Source organism: Pipistrellus hanaki, assembly GCF_964339955.1.
Source record: "Pipistrellus hanaki genome assembly, chromosome: 15".
Classification (NCBI taxonomy): Eukaryota; Metazoa; Chordata; class Mammalia; order Chiroptera; family Vespertilionidae; genus Pipistrellus; species Pipistrellus hanaki.
In genome coordinates this window covers 48302329-48318492 of record NC_140517.1, presented here as the reverse complement: position 1 = coordinate 48318492, position 16164 = coordinate 48302329, and the positions used below count along the sequence as shown (strand labels likewise).

Sequence of the window (16164 nt, the reverse complement as noted above, 5' to 3'; positions counted from 1 at the left end):
CCATCTCCACACCCGCGCGTCTGCTGTGTGGACCACAGCCCTCGCGGCTTTTCCCTCGGGGCAGCTCCACTAGGACCTGGCGATCCGGAACCTCGGACAAGACAGTGGCTGGTAACCTGAGTCAAAAAAAAAAAATGCCTGCCCTAAGGCAACCGGAAGTCCCGCCTCTAGGAGCTTCGCCGGAAACGCGTACTCTGACTCCTCATTGGTTCCCGCGGGGGATATCACATTTGGTCGTTGGGTGATGTGTGTCAGTTCCATATAGGGGTCCAAGGTTTCCCCCGCCCCGACCCAAGAGAAAACACCAAGATCCGACTCTGCAGGGCTAAGAGATGTCCCATCGCATGAAAGAGACATCTTGGAAATGGCTAAAGGATGTTGTCATCTTTTCCTGGTGAAGGGACTTGAGTGCATGCCAATGAAAACACATTATCTTTGAGCCCAACTCATCATAAAGAGGTATGAATGCATGAGAGTCTAGAACATCTTAATCCCATACATGACCTACTTACACCATCATATGTGAATGTGAAAAATAGAACACAGGCATGTAGGACACACTTTTGAAATAAAAAGAACTAAGATGCATAATATAAAGTGGTTTTTTTTTTACTTTACATTATTTAGATAGATAAGGAGACAAGATACCATGAGAGAGACACATCCTGTGGCTGCCCCTGCATGCCCCCTATTGGGGATTGAGCCCACAGTTTGGGGATGGGCCCTGACCAGGAATGGAATTCCAGGATCTGTTGGTTCATGGGAGGACTCTAAATCCACTGAGAAAACACCTGCCAGGATATAACATAAACTTTAAATGGAACTGTTTTGTTTAGTTTTAATTTGAACATCAACTAAAATAAATAAATTTTTAAAAAGTGGAAAAACTGAATTTTGTTATTGGTGGTAATCTTCATGAGAAAATGCTATTGTAATTATCTTTACAGACATATCTAACATGTAAAGGACAAATTTCAATGTGATGAGATGAACATATTTATAAATAATATTTAGAGTAAATGAAGTCCATATTCATAATGAAAGTTCAGCCATGTGTAGCTCAGAAAGTTAAATCAAAAAATATAAAAAGTAGTTATGGATCGGAGAGATGCAAATCAAAACGACAATGCAGTACCATTTCATACCTGTCAGAATGACTATCATCAACAAATCAACAAACGATAAGTGCTGGCGAGGATGCGGAGAAAAAGGAACCCTCGTGCATTGCTGGTGGGAATGCAGACTGGGGCAGCCACTGTGGAGAACAGTATGGAGTTTCCTCAAAAAACTGAAAATGGAACTCCCATTTGACCCAGTAATCCCACTCCTAGGAATATATCCTAAGAAACTAGAAACACCAATCAAAAAGTATATATGCATCCCTATGTTCACAGCAGCACAATTTACAATAGCTAGGATTTGGAAACAGCCTAGGTGCCCATTAGCAGATGATTGGATCAGAAAACAGTGGTACATCTACACAATGAAATACTATACTGGCCGAAGCCGGTTTGGCTCAGTGGTAGAGCATCGGTCTGCGGACTGAAGGGTCCCAGGTATGTACCTTGGTTGCGGGCACATCCCCGGTGGGGGGTGTGCAAGAGGCAGCTGGTCAATGTTTCTCTCTCATGGATGTTTCTAGCTCTCTACTTCTCTCCCTTTCTCTGTAAAAAATCAACAAAATATATTAAAAAAAAAAAAAAAAGAAATACTATGCTGCCATAAAAAAGGAATTCTTATCATTTGCAGCAACCTGGATGGAATTGGAGACCATTATGCTGAGTGAAATAAGCAAGTCAATAAAAGAAAAACCACATGATCACACTCATTTATGTATAATAAGGAATATATATTTACTTATTTCAGAGAGGAAGGGAGAGGGTAATAGAAACATTGATTACAGAGAACCATTAATTGGCTCCTTCCTGCATGCCCCCCACTGGGGACCAAGCCCCGAACTCTGACTGGGAATCAAACTATGACCTTCTGGTTCATACTTTGATGTTCAACCACTGAGCCAACATTGGAACCTCAACCCAACCACCAGCCCAGGGTCGTGGCATCCAAAGCTTCAGCCTCACGAGACTCTTAGGACCACTGACATTTATTCCTGATTATTCCCAATTATTCCCAAACCTGGACCAGATGCCCTCATGTGATGACCACCCATGGCCCATCAGCATTGAGCCCCATATTGAATCCTGACCAGGGCCTGACACTGCAATCATCCTAAATGGCACCCCACCCATTAAAAACAGAGTGGTCGGCAGGCAAAGACCATGATGGTGGGGACACGGTCGTTGATCTCTACAGACTCTGAATCACCTGATGACCCCAAATATATCCCAACCACAGGCAGATGTATCACCACCTCCTTCCTTGCAAATACTTTGGCGCTCATATCACCTGACCCCCCATGATAATTCCATGGACCAGCTACCCTACTTCCACCCTGTGATGTCATGTATCCTGTGAGAAACAAACCTCATATGAGACAAAATTTTTCTAGAATTTTCAAAAAATGAGAACACATTGTTGAAGGTGGTAAAATACACATAAATTTTTACCATTAAAAATACATATTTTTATTGATTTCAGAGAGGAAGGGAGAGGGAAAAGAGATAGAAACATCAATGATGAGAGAGAATCATTGACTGGCCGCCACCTGCACGTCCCCCACCAGGGATTGAGCCCACAATCTGGGCATGTGCCCTGACTGGGAATTGAACTGTGACCTTCTGGCTCATATGTTGACGCTCAACCAATGAACCACACGAACCAGGCAATAAAAAAAATATATATATTTTTTTAAAGTGTCATTATGTAAGCCAAACATAATTAAATTGTTTCATGAATTCTCCATTTTAAAAAAATTTAGCCTGTCATGAAATATATATAATAGTATATATGTGTGTGTGGGGATATATATTTACATATATAAACATTTTATAATATGGAAATGTTATAAATTAAAATAAAATTAGATCATATCCTACATTTTCTCTGTTCTGTGACCATTTCTTGGTATTTTTCTTTTTTATGTCCTCAATTTTTTTGAGGAGTATTAATCAGGTATTTTGTATATTAACCAATCCTTAAAGTTGGAATGAAAGAATTGCAAAATTTATTGCAATAGAACACTTTTATCTTGCATATATTAAAATTTGATCCATAAAGAAAGAAACTGCCACTATTTAAAGCATAACTCAAAGGCTAGGCAACTAGAAATATGGTGAAAGTATCCTGTCCCAAATTGACTATGAAGTGTACTATCTGCTTAGACTTGAGACAGAATGCTTTTCATTCAAGCCCTTGACCGGAATCAAACCCGGGACCCTTCAGTCCTCAGGCCGACGCTCTATCCACTGAGCCAAACCAGCTAGGGCGCGTATTATCTTCTTGAGATCTCAGAACACAAGAAGGGATTCCCCCCAAAGCAACTGCCTATAAATTCTCATGTTTAACATGGATTGACAAGTGAGCAAAAGCTTTCCCATCATTGCTGCACCCATTCTACTTCCCTCATCGAGTCCTGAATTTGTCATGAAGGCTTCCCTACATTCATCACACTCATAGGGTTTCTCTTCATAGGTGAAGCCTTTTCCACATACACAAAGGGCTTCTCTCCTGTATGTTTTCGCTGATGTCTGATTAGATTAAACTTCTCGGTGAAGCCCTTCCCACATTCACTACATATATAAGGTTTCTCTCCTGTATGGATCCGCTGATGTGCAATCAGCTTGCTTTTTGCCGGGAAGCCTTTGCCACACACACTGCACAAATAGGGTTTCTCTCCCGTGTGAATTCCCTGATGTACAATGAGACGGCTCTTCACGGCAAAGCCTTTCCCACACTCACTGCACACGAACGGCTTCTCTGAAGTGTGGCTCAGCTGATGGACGGTGAGATTAGTCTTCATGGTGAAGCCTTTTCCACACTCACTACAAACAAAGGGCTTCTCTCTTGTGTGCGTTCGCAGATGCCTGATGAGATGGCTGTGCGCTTTGAAACCTTTCCCGCATTCACTGCACACGTAAGGTCTCTCTCCCGTATGAGTTCGTTGATGTAAAATGAGCTGCATCTTTCCCGGGAAGCCTTTCCCACAGTCACTGCACACGTAGGGCTTCTCTCCTGTGTGAGTTCGCTGATGCACCGTCAGATAGCTCTTCCCAGTGAAGCCTTTCCCACACTGACTGCAAACGAACGGCTTCTCTAAGGTGTGAGTTCGCTGATGTACAATGAGATGACTCTTGACGGTGAAGCCTTTTCCACATACGCTACACACATATTGCTTCTCCCCGGTATGTGTCCGCTCATGTTTGATGAGAAGGCTCTTCCTGGTGAAGCCCTTTCCGCACTCATTACACAGGTAGGGCTTCTCTCCTGTGTGAGTGCGCTGATGCGTGGTAAGACTGTTCATCAAGGTAAAGCCTTTCCCACATTCACCGCACACGAAGGGCTTCTCTCCGGTATGAGTTCGACGATGGGCGATAAGACGACACTTCACAATGAAGCCTTTCCCGCACTCGTTGCACATGTAAGGTTTCTCTCCTGCGTGAGTTTTCTCATGTTTGGTGAGATAAGACTTTGTGGAAAAGGACTTCCCACAGAGATGGCATCCATGGGGTTTTTCCCCTGAATGAGTCTGCAGGTGGTAAAGGAGCTGCCACTTTTTTACGAACCCTTTCCCACATCCGTGACAGGTATACGGTTTCTCCCCCAGGTGAGTTCTCTGGTGTATACTGAACTGCGATTCCTTGGGAAAGGTTTTGTCACATTCAGCACACTCGTATTGTTTCAGGCTGGTATGAATTTTCTGATGTTTGGTGAGCTTGGATTTTCTGGCAAAGGCTTTCCCACACAGACGGCATGCATGAGGTTTCTCCCTAGTATGAACTCTCAGGTGACCAGTGAGCTGAGACGTCTCCATGAAGGCGTTCCCACAGTCAGTGCACACGTGGGCTCTCTCTGTGTTGCGACTTCTCTGTTGCTTATTAACCGGTGAATCATTACTGATGCTTTTTGTACTGACAGATTTCATTTCAGTTTGTTCATTGTTAGCATGTAGAATGCATGTTCCATCACCATTCAGCTCAACAGAGTTGGTTAGGCGACAGCTTCTGTTTTGGTTTTCAAAATGTAAATTAGATTTTACAGGTTTTTCGCATATGTCAAACATACCATGATTTTGCTTTAATAGGAAATGACCTTCACTCTGATGAACAATATTTTCAAACCTATTATATTCACAGCATAGTCCCAGATTCTTCTGAAGGCTTTGACTTTGCAAGTGACAATTCAAAGGATCAGCAACTTTCTTGAATTCTAGGAAAGAAGAGAACAGTAAGTCATTCTGTAATCTCCCATAATCTGTGTTTGAAATAAAACTGTTCTTGCCTGGCTGGTGTGAATCAGTGGTTGAGCATTGACCTATGAACCAGGAGGTCAAGGTTTGTTTCCGGTCAGGGCACATGCCCAGGTTGCAGGCTCCATCCTCAAGGTGGGGGGTACCCAGCAGGCAGCCGATCAATGATTCTCTCTCATCATTGATGTTTTTTATCTATCTCGCCCTCTTCCTCCCTTTTGGAAATCAATAAAAATATGTATTTTTTTAAAAGAAGAAATAAAACTGTCCTTACAAAATGCCTTCATGTGCAGTAACTATTATTTTTAAAACATATTTATTGATTTTTAAAAAACATTTTGTTTTAAATTATCCCCTGAGGATATATATTTTTATTGGTTTTAGAGAGAGAAGAAGGAGAGAAAAAGAAACATTGATATGAGAAACATTTATAAGTTGCCTCTCATACATGCCCTGACCAGCAATAGAACCTGCAACCAAGGCATGTGCCCTGACCAGGAATCGAACACACAACATTTTGGCATAAGGATGACAGTCCAATCAAGTGAGCCACCTGGCCAGGACTGTTGACTTTTTTCTTTTACAGAGGAAGGAAGAGTGAGGGCGAGGGCAAGAGTGAAAGTGAGAGAGAAGAGGGAGGGGCATTGATCAATTGCCTCCTGTACACACGCTGACCAGGGACTAAACCGCAAATTAGGTATATATCCTGACAGAGAATAGAACCAGTGACCCTCAGGTGTAGGGGTCAACACTCCAACCAACTGAGCCACAGCACCCATTGCTGAATTAACTATTTAGTGTCAGTTCCATAATTTGTACAATAAGAGATATATTTTGTCTTCGTCCACAGTTCTTGAGACTGCGCTTGTCAAACCCTTGTAATTTTTTATTTATTTTTTTATTTTTATTTTATTTTTTTAAATATATTTTATTGATTTTTTTACAGAGAGGAAGTGAGAGGGATAGAGAGTTAGAAACATCAATGAGAGAGAATCATTGATCAGCTGCCTCTTGCACACCCCCTACTGGGGAATGTGCCCACAACCAAGGTACATGCCCTTGACAGGAATCGAACCTGGGACCTTTCAGTCCACAGGCTGACGCTCTATACACTGAGCCAAACCGGTTTTGGCAAACCCTTGTAATTTTTAAAAATTTATTCTAATTTCATACCAAACACTAGCATTAAGTCTCATTTACTTATATTTTAAAAAATGTATTTTATTGACTTTTTCATAGAGAGTAAGGGAGAGAAATAGAGCTAGAAACATTGATGAGAGAGAAACATTTATCAGCTGCCTCCTGCACTCCCCTTACCCCACTGGGATGTGCCCGCAACCAAGATACATGCCCTTGATCGAAACTGAACCTGGGACCCTTGAGTCCGAAGGCCAACGATCTATCCACTGAGCCAAACCTGTTTCGGTATTAAGTCTCATTTAATTCTACAAAACACTTAGCTAGAAGCTGGAACTCAAACCAAACCCTGGACTAAAATATAATCATTGTACAAACACTACTACTCAAAGAAACTAAAATATTTCTCCAAACCATAACCACGATTGAAAGCAAAATATAACATCAATTCTAATGTTCCCACAAATAATAACCCTAAACAAATTCTAACACATCAGGTGATTCTATGTCTGGGGCCAGGCTTAAAACTAACTCTAACACTATCTCTAGCTTTAACATCAAATTATAAAATATATCAACTCTAAAACTAAGTCAAATTTAACTTCAAACAAACCTATTTTCTACAATTAAACTGACCCTAAATCTAAACTTTAAACTCAAATATAACAGTAAATTTTTCATATTTTAAAAAGATACAGCAAGTAACTTTGAACATAAATAGATCTTATTATGCCCTGGCTGGTTTGGCTCCTTGGTTAGAGCACTGGCCTGCAGACTGAAGGGTCCTAGGTTCAATTCCGGTCAAGGGCACATGCCTGGGTTGCGGGCTCCATCCCCAGTAAGGGGTGTGCATAAAGCAGCCAATCAATGATTCTCTCTGATCATTAATGTTTCTATCTCTTTATCCCTCTCCCTTCCTCTCTCTGAAATATATAAAGTTTTTTTAAAGACCCTTATGATAACAGCTGAGTTTATGCTAATTAAATGGCTTAGGACTGATTCCTACATACATTCAGGATGGAGTTAGTGACCAGACACGTCAATTAACTAGAAGACTGGGGTTTTAGCACTGGAACCCAGTGACCTCTGGAAAAGGGAGGAACTAAAAATTAAAAAAATCTATTTTTTTAAAAAATATATATTTTGCCGAAACCAGTTTGGCTCAGTGGATAGAGCATCGGACTGCAGACTGAAAAGACCCAGGTTCGATTCCGGTCAAGGGCATATACCTTGGTTGTGGACACATCCCCAGTGGGGGGTGTGCAAGAGGCAGCTGATCGATGATTCTCTCTCATCGATGTTTCTGACTCTCTATCCCTCTCCCTTCCTCTCTGAAAAATCAATAAAATATATTTTTTAAAAATTATATATATATATATATATATATATATATATATAGCTAATTTTTTGATAAAATCAATAAAATATATTTTTAAAATTTTATATATATATGTATATATATATATAGTTGATTTTTCAATAAAATCAATAAAATATATTTAAAAAATTATATATATGCATTGTTGATTTTCACAGAGAGGCTGCCTCCTGCACACCCCCCACTGGGGATGTGCCCACAACCAATGTACATGCCCTTGACCTGAATCGAACCTGAGACCTCTCAGTCCGCAGTCCGATGCTCTATCCACTGATCCAAACCGGTTTCGGCGAGGGGTGGTTTTCTGAGTTTCCTCATTCACTGTCACAGCTCTGACAACTTCGATGACTAGAATGTGACTCCCCGGCCGCCCACCTTGCTGGCTCTCACCCCCTCACCTGGAGACACTAGACAGCGGCGTCCACGCTGTACTGTCCACGGTTCTTCCCCTCGTTCCAGCTTAGAGAGCGCGTCGGGATTGCTGGCTTGACACCCTGCTTGTGAACAATGACAGAAAATATTATATTGGGCTGGCGTCTGTCAAGAAGGGAGAATGAGCCCTGACTGGTTTGGCTCAATGGATAGAGCATTGGCTTGCAGATTGAAAGGTCCGGGGTTCAATTCCAGTCAAGGGCACGTGCCTGGGTTTTGGGCTCAATCCCCAGTGGGGGGCTTGCAGGAGGCAGCTAATTGATGATTCTCATCATTGATGTTTCTGTCTCTCTCTCCCACTCCCTTCTTCTCTTAAATCATCAAAATATATATAATATATGTACCTTGGTTGCGGGCACATCCCCAGTAGGAGGTGTGTAAGAGGCAGCTGATCGATGATTCTCTCTCATCGATGTTTCTAATTCGCTATCCCACTGACAGAGCACCATGGGACTGTCACATGGGAGCTGTCCTCACCCACGGACACCAGGTGGCGGTAGGTCTCCAGCATCACGTCCCTGTACAGGTCCTTCTGCTCGGGGCCCAGGAGATGCCACTCCTCCAGGGTGAAGTCCACGGCCACATCGAGGAATGTCAGGGGTCCCTCTGACAACGCCATGCTGTGTGATGGCGTGACGTCCTGTACATGGTCTGGAAGAAATGTTAGTTTTTCTGCTCATTTTCACCTTGCAGACTGCACCTATACAGTGAGTGGGGTTTTATTTTAATATACAGTTGAAGAATCACATGTGCAGTAAAATACTATTAGTAATCGTACATCCATGCATTCTTCCAATTAGATGTTTCTATAATGTGAAAAAGTTAAACGTGCTTGTTAACCTAAAAACACATTTCATATATTCAAATTAATATATTCAAAAGAGATAATATCTATATATATAAAAACCTACGTGACCATTCAATCGGTCTACCGTTTGGTAGCTATGATGCATACTGACCACCAGGGGCAGAGAGTCAATGCACAGGCACAGAAACATGGAACAGACTGATGACTCTCAGAAGGAAGGGGGGAGAGGGTGAGTGGGAAGAGATTAACCAAAGATCTTATATGCATACTAGAGGCCTAGTGCACCAGTGGGGTCCCTAGGCCCAGCCTGTGGGGATCGGGCTGAAACCAGCAGTCTGACATCCCCCGAGAGGTCCCAGATTGTGCAAGGGCACAGGCCAAGCCAAGGGACCCCACCAGTGCACAAATCTGTGCACCAGGCCTCTAATATATAAATAAATAAGTAAATGAATAAATAAATACACATACACACACACACACACACACACACACACACACACGTGTGCTTTTCAGATCAATGAAGTGATTTTACAGGCCTCTTCAAATTCATTACAGAAGAAAGTAAAGGAAAAAAACAAATTCAGTCACCTGAGCCTGGAGCACTTCCTTCTGTTCTCTGAATAGAGCTGGCAACAGGGAGGCTCTGTCTTGGTGAGTCGGGGTCTGCTCTGTATTTCTGTACAGAAATCCGCCTGAACTCAGGGGTGTCACCCACCCCTGCAACTTCCTCCTGCTTCACATGGTTCAATTGTTCCTGCTGCCTTGTAACGAATTTTTATGAGTTTATTTGAGCCAAAGGGAAGACAAGTGCCTGGAAGCAAAATAACAAGGAATTAAGAAAATGCTTTAGGGGATGGCAGTTTTAGATCTAATTTATACATTAGAATCAAGGAAACACAAGAAGGTTACATGAAATCCATTGGTGACACATTGGAGGTGAGGGAAAAAGCAAAGCAGAGAAACCGCTGGGATTGGATTAAAAGTAAAATGAACAGATACCTACTTCTGCAAAGGCGAAAATAGGATAATTAACACTCAGCAATTAACATGACATCAATGACATCGAGGCGGTCTCTTGCTCTGGTGGGACATTGTGCCATGAGGAATCCGAGGGTGGGGGGAGGAAATTACCCCAACATTTCAAAGTCATGTCATCCCAGATGTAAGAGACAACTGAGCCGAAACCGGTTTGGCTCAGCGGTAGAGCGTCGGTATGCAAACTGAAGGGTCCCAGGTTCGATTCCGGTCAAGGACAAGTACATTGGTTGTGGGCACATCCCCGGTAGGGGGTGTGCAAGAGGCAGCTCTCTATCTCTCTCCTTTCCTCTCTGTAAGAAAAATCAATAAAATATATTTTTTTAAAAAAAAAAGAAGAAGAAGAAGAAGAAGAAGACAACTGACAGGCTTGGTTAAGTGAAAAAATGACGTTTTTTTTAAAAAAAATACTTAAAAAAAATTAATTTTAGAGAGGAAGGGAGAGGAGAGAGGGACAAAGACATCAATGAATAGAGAAAATTATTGATCGGCCGGCCGCCTTCTGCACGCCTCCTACTGGGGATCGAACCCGCAACCCGCGCATGTGCCCCTGACCTGGAACCCTCAGTCCAAAGTCTGATGCTCTAACCACTGAGCAAAACCGGCTAGGGCTAAAGAATGACCTTTAGTGAAGATACCAGTCTAGGACATGACTTCTGCCTAGACTCGCTTTTAGTTAGAAGGAATCCATTTCAGATAATCCAATATGTTGTTTTGGCCTCTGACTTTATAAGGCTCACCATGCAGGCCCCTCTGAGTTTGCTAGGTTTCGTTTGTGGTGCCCTTTAGGTCCACACTCGGGAGTTACAACCTGTGGTAGGTTGAGGAGAAAAGCCAATGAGTGGTCCATTTCCTCTGGGACCTGTTGCTAAGGTGCTCCTGCTGGCAATGCCCACAGAACCGCTGGTGTCCCTTCTCTGGTTTCCTGGAACTATGTAGTCTCCAGGCCAATAAATCCTTAGGTTCTGAATGTGGTGAAGGTGTTCCTCCATTCTCTGGAGTTTTGTGGAGTGATTGTGAAAAAAAGATGAGGGAAATGACACTGGGGTAGAATAATTTTTCTCCTTCTTTTCTAGATTCTTTGCTTGGCCTAATTATTATTATTATTTTTTAATATATTTTTATTGATTTTTCACAGAGTGGAAGAGAGAGAAGGATAGAGAGTTAGAAACATCGATGAGAGAGAATCATCGGTCAGCTGCCTCTTGCACACTCCCTACTGGGGATGTGCCCACAACCAAGGTACATGCCCTTGTCCGGAATCGAATCTGGGACCTTTCAGTCCGCAGGCCGACGCTCTATCCACTGAGCCAAACCGGTCCCGGCTTGGCCTAATTATTAAATCGACATAACGCTGATTAACAGAGAAAAAAAAAAACCATCAAAAAGGTTAACAACAGCCCTAGCCAGTTTGGCTCAGTGGATACAGCATCGGCCTGCAGACTGAAAGGTCCCAGGTTCGATTCCAGTCAAGGGCACATGCCCGGGTTGCAGGCTCGATCCCCAGTAGGGGTGTTCAGGAAGCCGCCGATCAAACATCAAAATTGATGTTTCTATCTCTCCCTCTCTCCCTTCCTCTCTGAAATCAATTAAAAACATATATATTTTTTTAAAAAGGTTAACAACATGTATACCTCCTGTATACATAAAAGGAACCGAGGAAAATGAAGTCACTGTCCAAAGTGGCAGATGCCATCCTCTGAAATGCCACCTTCACCTAAAGCTATTGGGGCTGTAGAGTCGGGTAGCAGAGGTTACCAGGAAAAGCACGGCCAACAAGGGTAAGGTTGTTAAGCAGCTCTAAGTCCTCTCTCCTCCACCGATAGCTCAGCAGGTGAGGGAGACACCTTAGGGATGAGATTGCCTTTGCAAATATAAATGTCCTTCAAAGGAGTAACATACTAGCGCCCCCTCCCTCTCCTACCCCCCCAACCCCCGCCCCAACTGCAGTTTCCTCAAATTAACCAGCCTAAAATGGCCACTATCCCAAAGAGGCATATTTTAGGGTGGCAAGCTGTCCCCTTCTGACTCAAGAAATTATGTATTTAAAAGACAAAATTAGCCGAAACCGCTCTGGCTCAGTGGACAGAGCATCGGCATGCAGACTGAAAGGTCCCAGGTTCGATTCCGGTCAAGGGCATGTACCTAGGTTGCAGGCACACGCCCAGTGGGGGGGTGCAAGAGGCAGCTGATTGATGATTCTCTCTCATCGATGTTTCTGACTATCTCTCTCTCTCTTCCTCTCTGTAAAAAAATCAATAAAATATATTTTAAAAAAATAAATAAAATAAAAACCAGAAGGACTCGGGACCCTCACGCCCGGGGTCCCCCGCAGCAGCCAAGATCGCAACCTGAAACGTCAGGGCTCCTGCTCGTCCAAAACTTCACCCTCGCAAAAGCTCTCGGGCCCGCGGGCTGCGATCACTCCTCCTTCTTCATCGGACACGCAGGCCAGACGCTCCCGGGCGTGGACACCCGCGCCGGCCCGACCTCCCTGACCCGCGTATGAACCCCCCAACCTGACCCTGACCCCACGATTCTCCTAAAGGTGCCCCCCGCACGTCTCACAGGCGGGGTGCCCTGCAGCACCCCCCACCCTGACAGCCAGGGCCAGGACGTCACCTCCACAGACCCTTCCCCTGGGCACCGACCCCCAGGGCGCCCGACCCCACACAGAGGCCTCTGCTTCCCCTCAAACCCCTCGGCGCCCTCCTCCCGGCCGCTCCTCCCGCCCCTCCGCCCCGCGGTGACTCCACGCCCCGCACAACGCCACGCCCACACACGTCACCCAGAGAAACAAAACTTTTGCTGTGCCCCCCAAAAAATACAACAACAACAAAACAAAACAAAAAAACTTTGGGGGGTGGGGGACAAAACCACACACTGACCTGGATGTGCGCCCAGGCCGACGAGGAGAGCGCAAACGTGGTATTTCCGCGAACGACTTTAACTTTTGCCCCGGCCCCGCCCCCCCTACGGTGGCCCAGGAGGGCTGCAGGCGCTGGAGGAGGCGTCGGGCAGCACGATGGCTGCGCCCACCGCGCGGCGCGGCCATGGGGGCCGCCATGTTTGGCGCCTTGTTGCCGTACAGAAGGCAGAGATGGCCGGAAGGCGCTTCCTAGCCAGCATTGACGACGAGGAGAGAGAAGCTGCTGAAAGCATCTCGTTTTCCAGCGCTTCGCGGCTAGGGGAAAAAAATAAATAAATAAAAAGGTTAGGATTTCAGAGCTTCGCGGTGCAAACACCGTGCAACCTAAATTGCTTTCAGAAAAAGTACCAGATCCGCGGAGTATATTCTCCACTTTACATGGAAGTATATATACACAACAAACCACGTTCCCAACGGAGCAACTAGGAGGGCAGGTGTCAGTATGCAGCGGAGGAGGCGTTGCTAGTAAAAGAAATTTTAAAAAATATATACTTTATTGATTTTTAAACTATATATGTTATTGATTTTTTACAGAGAGGAAGGGACAGATAGAAACATCGATCAGCTGCCTCCTGCACACACACACCCCTACCCCCCTAGTCCCCCTACCCCCCCCACCCCTGCCCACTGGGGATGTGCCTGCAACCAAGGTACATGCCATCTTGACAGGAATCCAACCCCCTTCAGCCCACAGGCTGATGCTCTATCCACTCAGCCAAACCGGTTAGGAATAGAAAAAGACAATTTAATATATTTGGTAAACGGACACACACCCACGTACACCTCTGGCTGGAAAATAGTTGGCTTGAGGCATGTTTTTTGTTTGTCTTTTTTTTTTTTTAATATATTTTTTTAAATATATTTTATTGATTTTGTACAGAGAGGAAGGGAGAGAGATAGTTAGAAACATCGATGAGAGAGAGTCATCGATCAGCTGCCTCTTGCACACCCCCTACTGGGGATATGCCCGCAACCAAGGTACATGCCCTTGACCGGAATCGAACCCGGGTCCCTTCAGTCCCCAAGCCGACGCTCTATCCATTGAGCCAAACCGGTCTCGGCTTGTTTGTCTTTTAAGAACACAATTTTTTTTTTTATATATTTTATTGATTTTTGTACAGAGAATGAGAGTTAGAAACATTGATGAGAGAGAATCATCTATCAGCTGCCTCTTGCACACCTCCCACTGAGGATGTACATGCCGTTGACCAGAATCAAACCTGGTACCTTTCAGTCCGCAGGCGGACACTCTATCCACTGAGCCAAACCGGTTTCGGCAAGAACACAAATTTTTCACGAGTGAACACAGCGTCAGGCTGGCTATCACCAAGAGGAGAGGATTCTGGGAGGAGCCTAAGTTGTCAATGGGGGTTGGGGACTTTGAAAAAGGCCACTCCAGGGAGGGCAGTAAAAGTCTGGAATCAATGACATGGGCTCATCCTGAATCCATCCCATTAGGAGGTGTACTGTTTGGGTGGGGATGGGGCTGGAATCCAGGATGTAGGGTTTCAAAGAATGTCAGGCTGAGGTGTGCATGAGGCCCCTGTTAAAACCCACAGTCCTGGATCCCCAGCTCAGAACTGGAGTTCCTGGGTTAGGAGGTGTGGGGTGTGACCTGAGAGATTTGCATTCATTTGAGTGTCTGAGGCAGGAAGCCTGTCAATCATCAGAAACAGCCCGTGCTGGACACACCTCGGGGCCATTTTGTGAGTTATATACATGCCTAATCACTGTGTTGTGCGTCTGAGACTAATATGCTGTATGTAATGGTAATGAACAAAGTTTTTAAAAATTAAATATTAAAAAGAGAAAAGAGCCGAAACCGGTTTGGCTCAGTGGATAGAGAGTCAGCCTGGGGACTGAAGGGTCCTGGGTTCGATTCCGGTCAAGGACATGTACCTTGGTTGCGGGCACATCCCCAGTGGGGGGTGTACAAGAGGCAGCCGATCGATAAGTCTCTTTCTCATTGATGTTTCTAATTCTCTATCCCTCTCTTCCTCTCTGTAAAAAATCAATAAGGTATATATTTTTTAAAAGTTTCAAAATTAAACAAATAAATAAAATAAAAATTAAATATTAAAAAGGGAAAAGAAACAGCCCTGGCATGTTTTAATATATATATATATATATATATATATATATATATATATATATATATATATATATATATATATTTTTTTTTTTTTTTAAATATATTTTATTGATTTTTACAGAGAGGAAGAGAAAGAGATAGAGCTGGAAACGTCGACCAGCTGCCTCTTGCACACCCCCTACTGGGGATGTGCCCACAACCAATGTACATGCCCCTGACCGGAATTGAACCTGGGACCTTTCAGTCAGCAAACCGACATTCTATCCATTGAGCCAAATCGGTTTCAGCAACACTAAAGATTTTTAAAAATTAAAATAAGTTGTTCTTTACTGATAGATGTAAGATGTCAGGTGAGATGATGTTTCTGACAATCTAAACATAATGTTACTAGAAAGAGGGATTGGCCCTTGGCTGGTCCGCCTAGGGCAGTGGTTGGCAAACTGCGGCTCCCGAGCCACATGCGGCTCTTTGGCCCCTTGAGTTTGTTCCCACCCAAAAACCCATGGTGCAGACACAGGAGACTGGAAAGCAGGCCATGGGTCCAGAACATGACTGGGGCTGCAGGGAAAACAGGGTGAGAGCCATTGTCTCAATCAGCCAGTAGAGATATAGAGGACAGAATCCCTTGAGCAGTGTGTCCCTGCATGGAAGAGAGGTGAGCCCTCACCAATGAGACCAGGATCCTGTAGGTCTTCAGCATCACTTCCATAACTTTGGTCCCAGAATTCACGTCCAGTTGCCCTCTCCCCTAAAGAGTGAACGTCAATGCCACATACAAAGAGCACTTGCAAAGTCTGAGGCATGAAATTCATCAGTGGATGGGATCACAGCCTGACACCCCAGATGTGGGTGAAGGTGCAGAGACACAGCCCAAATGACTGATGTCTCCTGAGGGTCAAACTCTGTGCTGGGATCAAAGGGAGGCAGACAAACAGCAGCTCACTCTGAAAGAAGGTTCCCCTGGAGAAACCATGGCAGTTGAGAAATG

General features: G+C 44.2%; 2 protein-coding genes and 1 pseudogene across 12 annotated transcripts in view; 1 reads left to right on the top strand and 2 right to left on the bottom strand.

Moving 5' to 3' along the window:
• LOC311633341 (uncharacterized protein) overlaps positions 1 to 13245 on the bottom strand; it is a 92523-nt gene extending 79278 nt beyond the window's left edge. The window contains exons 1-5 of one of the 10 annotated variants that reach the window (XR_014796962.1): positions 13044 to 13244; positions 9709 to 9881; positions 8790 to 8963; positions 8279 to 8377; positions 3016 to 5325 (exon numbers count right to left, since the gene is read on the bottom strand). Coding sequence is in view for 9 of the 10 variants with exons in the window: in XM_084905916.1 (XP_084762042.1) it covers positions 3542 to 5325; positions 8279 to 8377; positions 8790 to 8963; positions 9709 to 9881; positions 13044 to 13222 (2409 nt within the window). In the remaining variant the exon portion in view is untranslated. Of the gene's footprint in view, positions 1 to 1729; positions 5326 to 8278; positions 8378 to 8789; positions 9013 to 9708; positions 9963 to 13043 lie in introns of those variants that run through there. The other 9 variants (XM_084905916.1, XM_084905918.1, XM_084905924.1 and 6 more) reach the window with 9 other exon arrangements.
• LOC311633819 (cullin-2-like) overlaps positions 1 to 16164 on the top strand; it is a 392353-nt pseudogene that overhangs the window by 193033 nt on the left and 183156 nt on the right. The gene's annotated exons all lie outside the window — the stretch shown is intronic.
• LOC311633370 (uncharacterized protein) overlaps positions 1 to 16164 on the bottom strand; it is a 42371-nt gene that overhangs the window by 12026 nt on the left and 14181 nt on the right. The gene's annotated exons all lie outside the window — the stretch shown is intronic.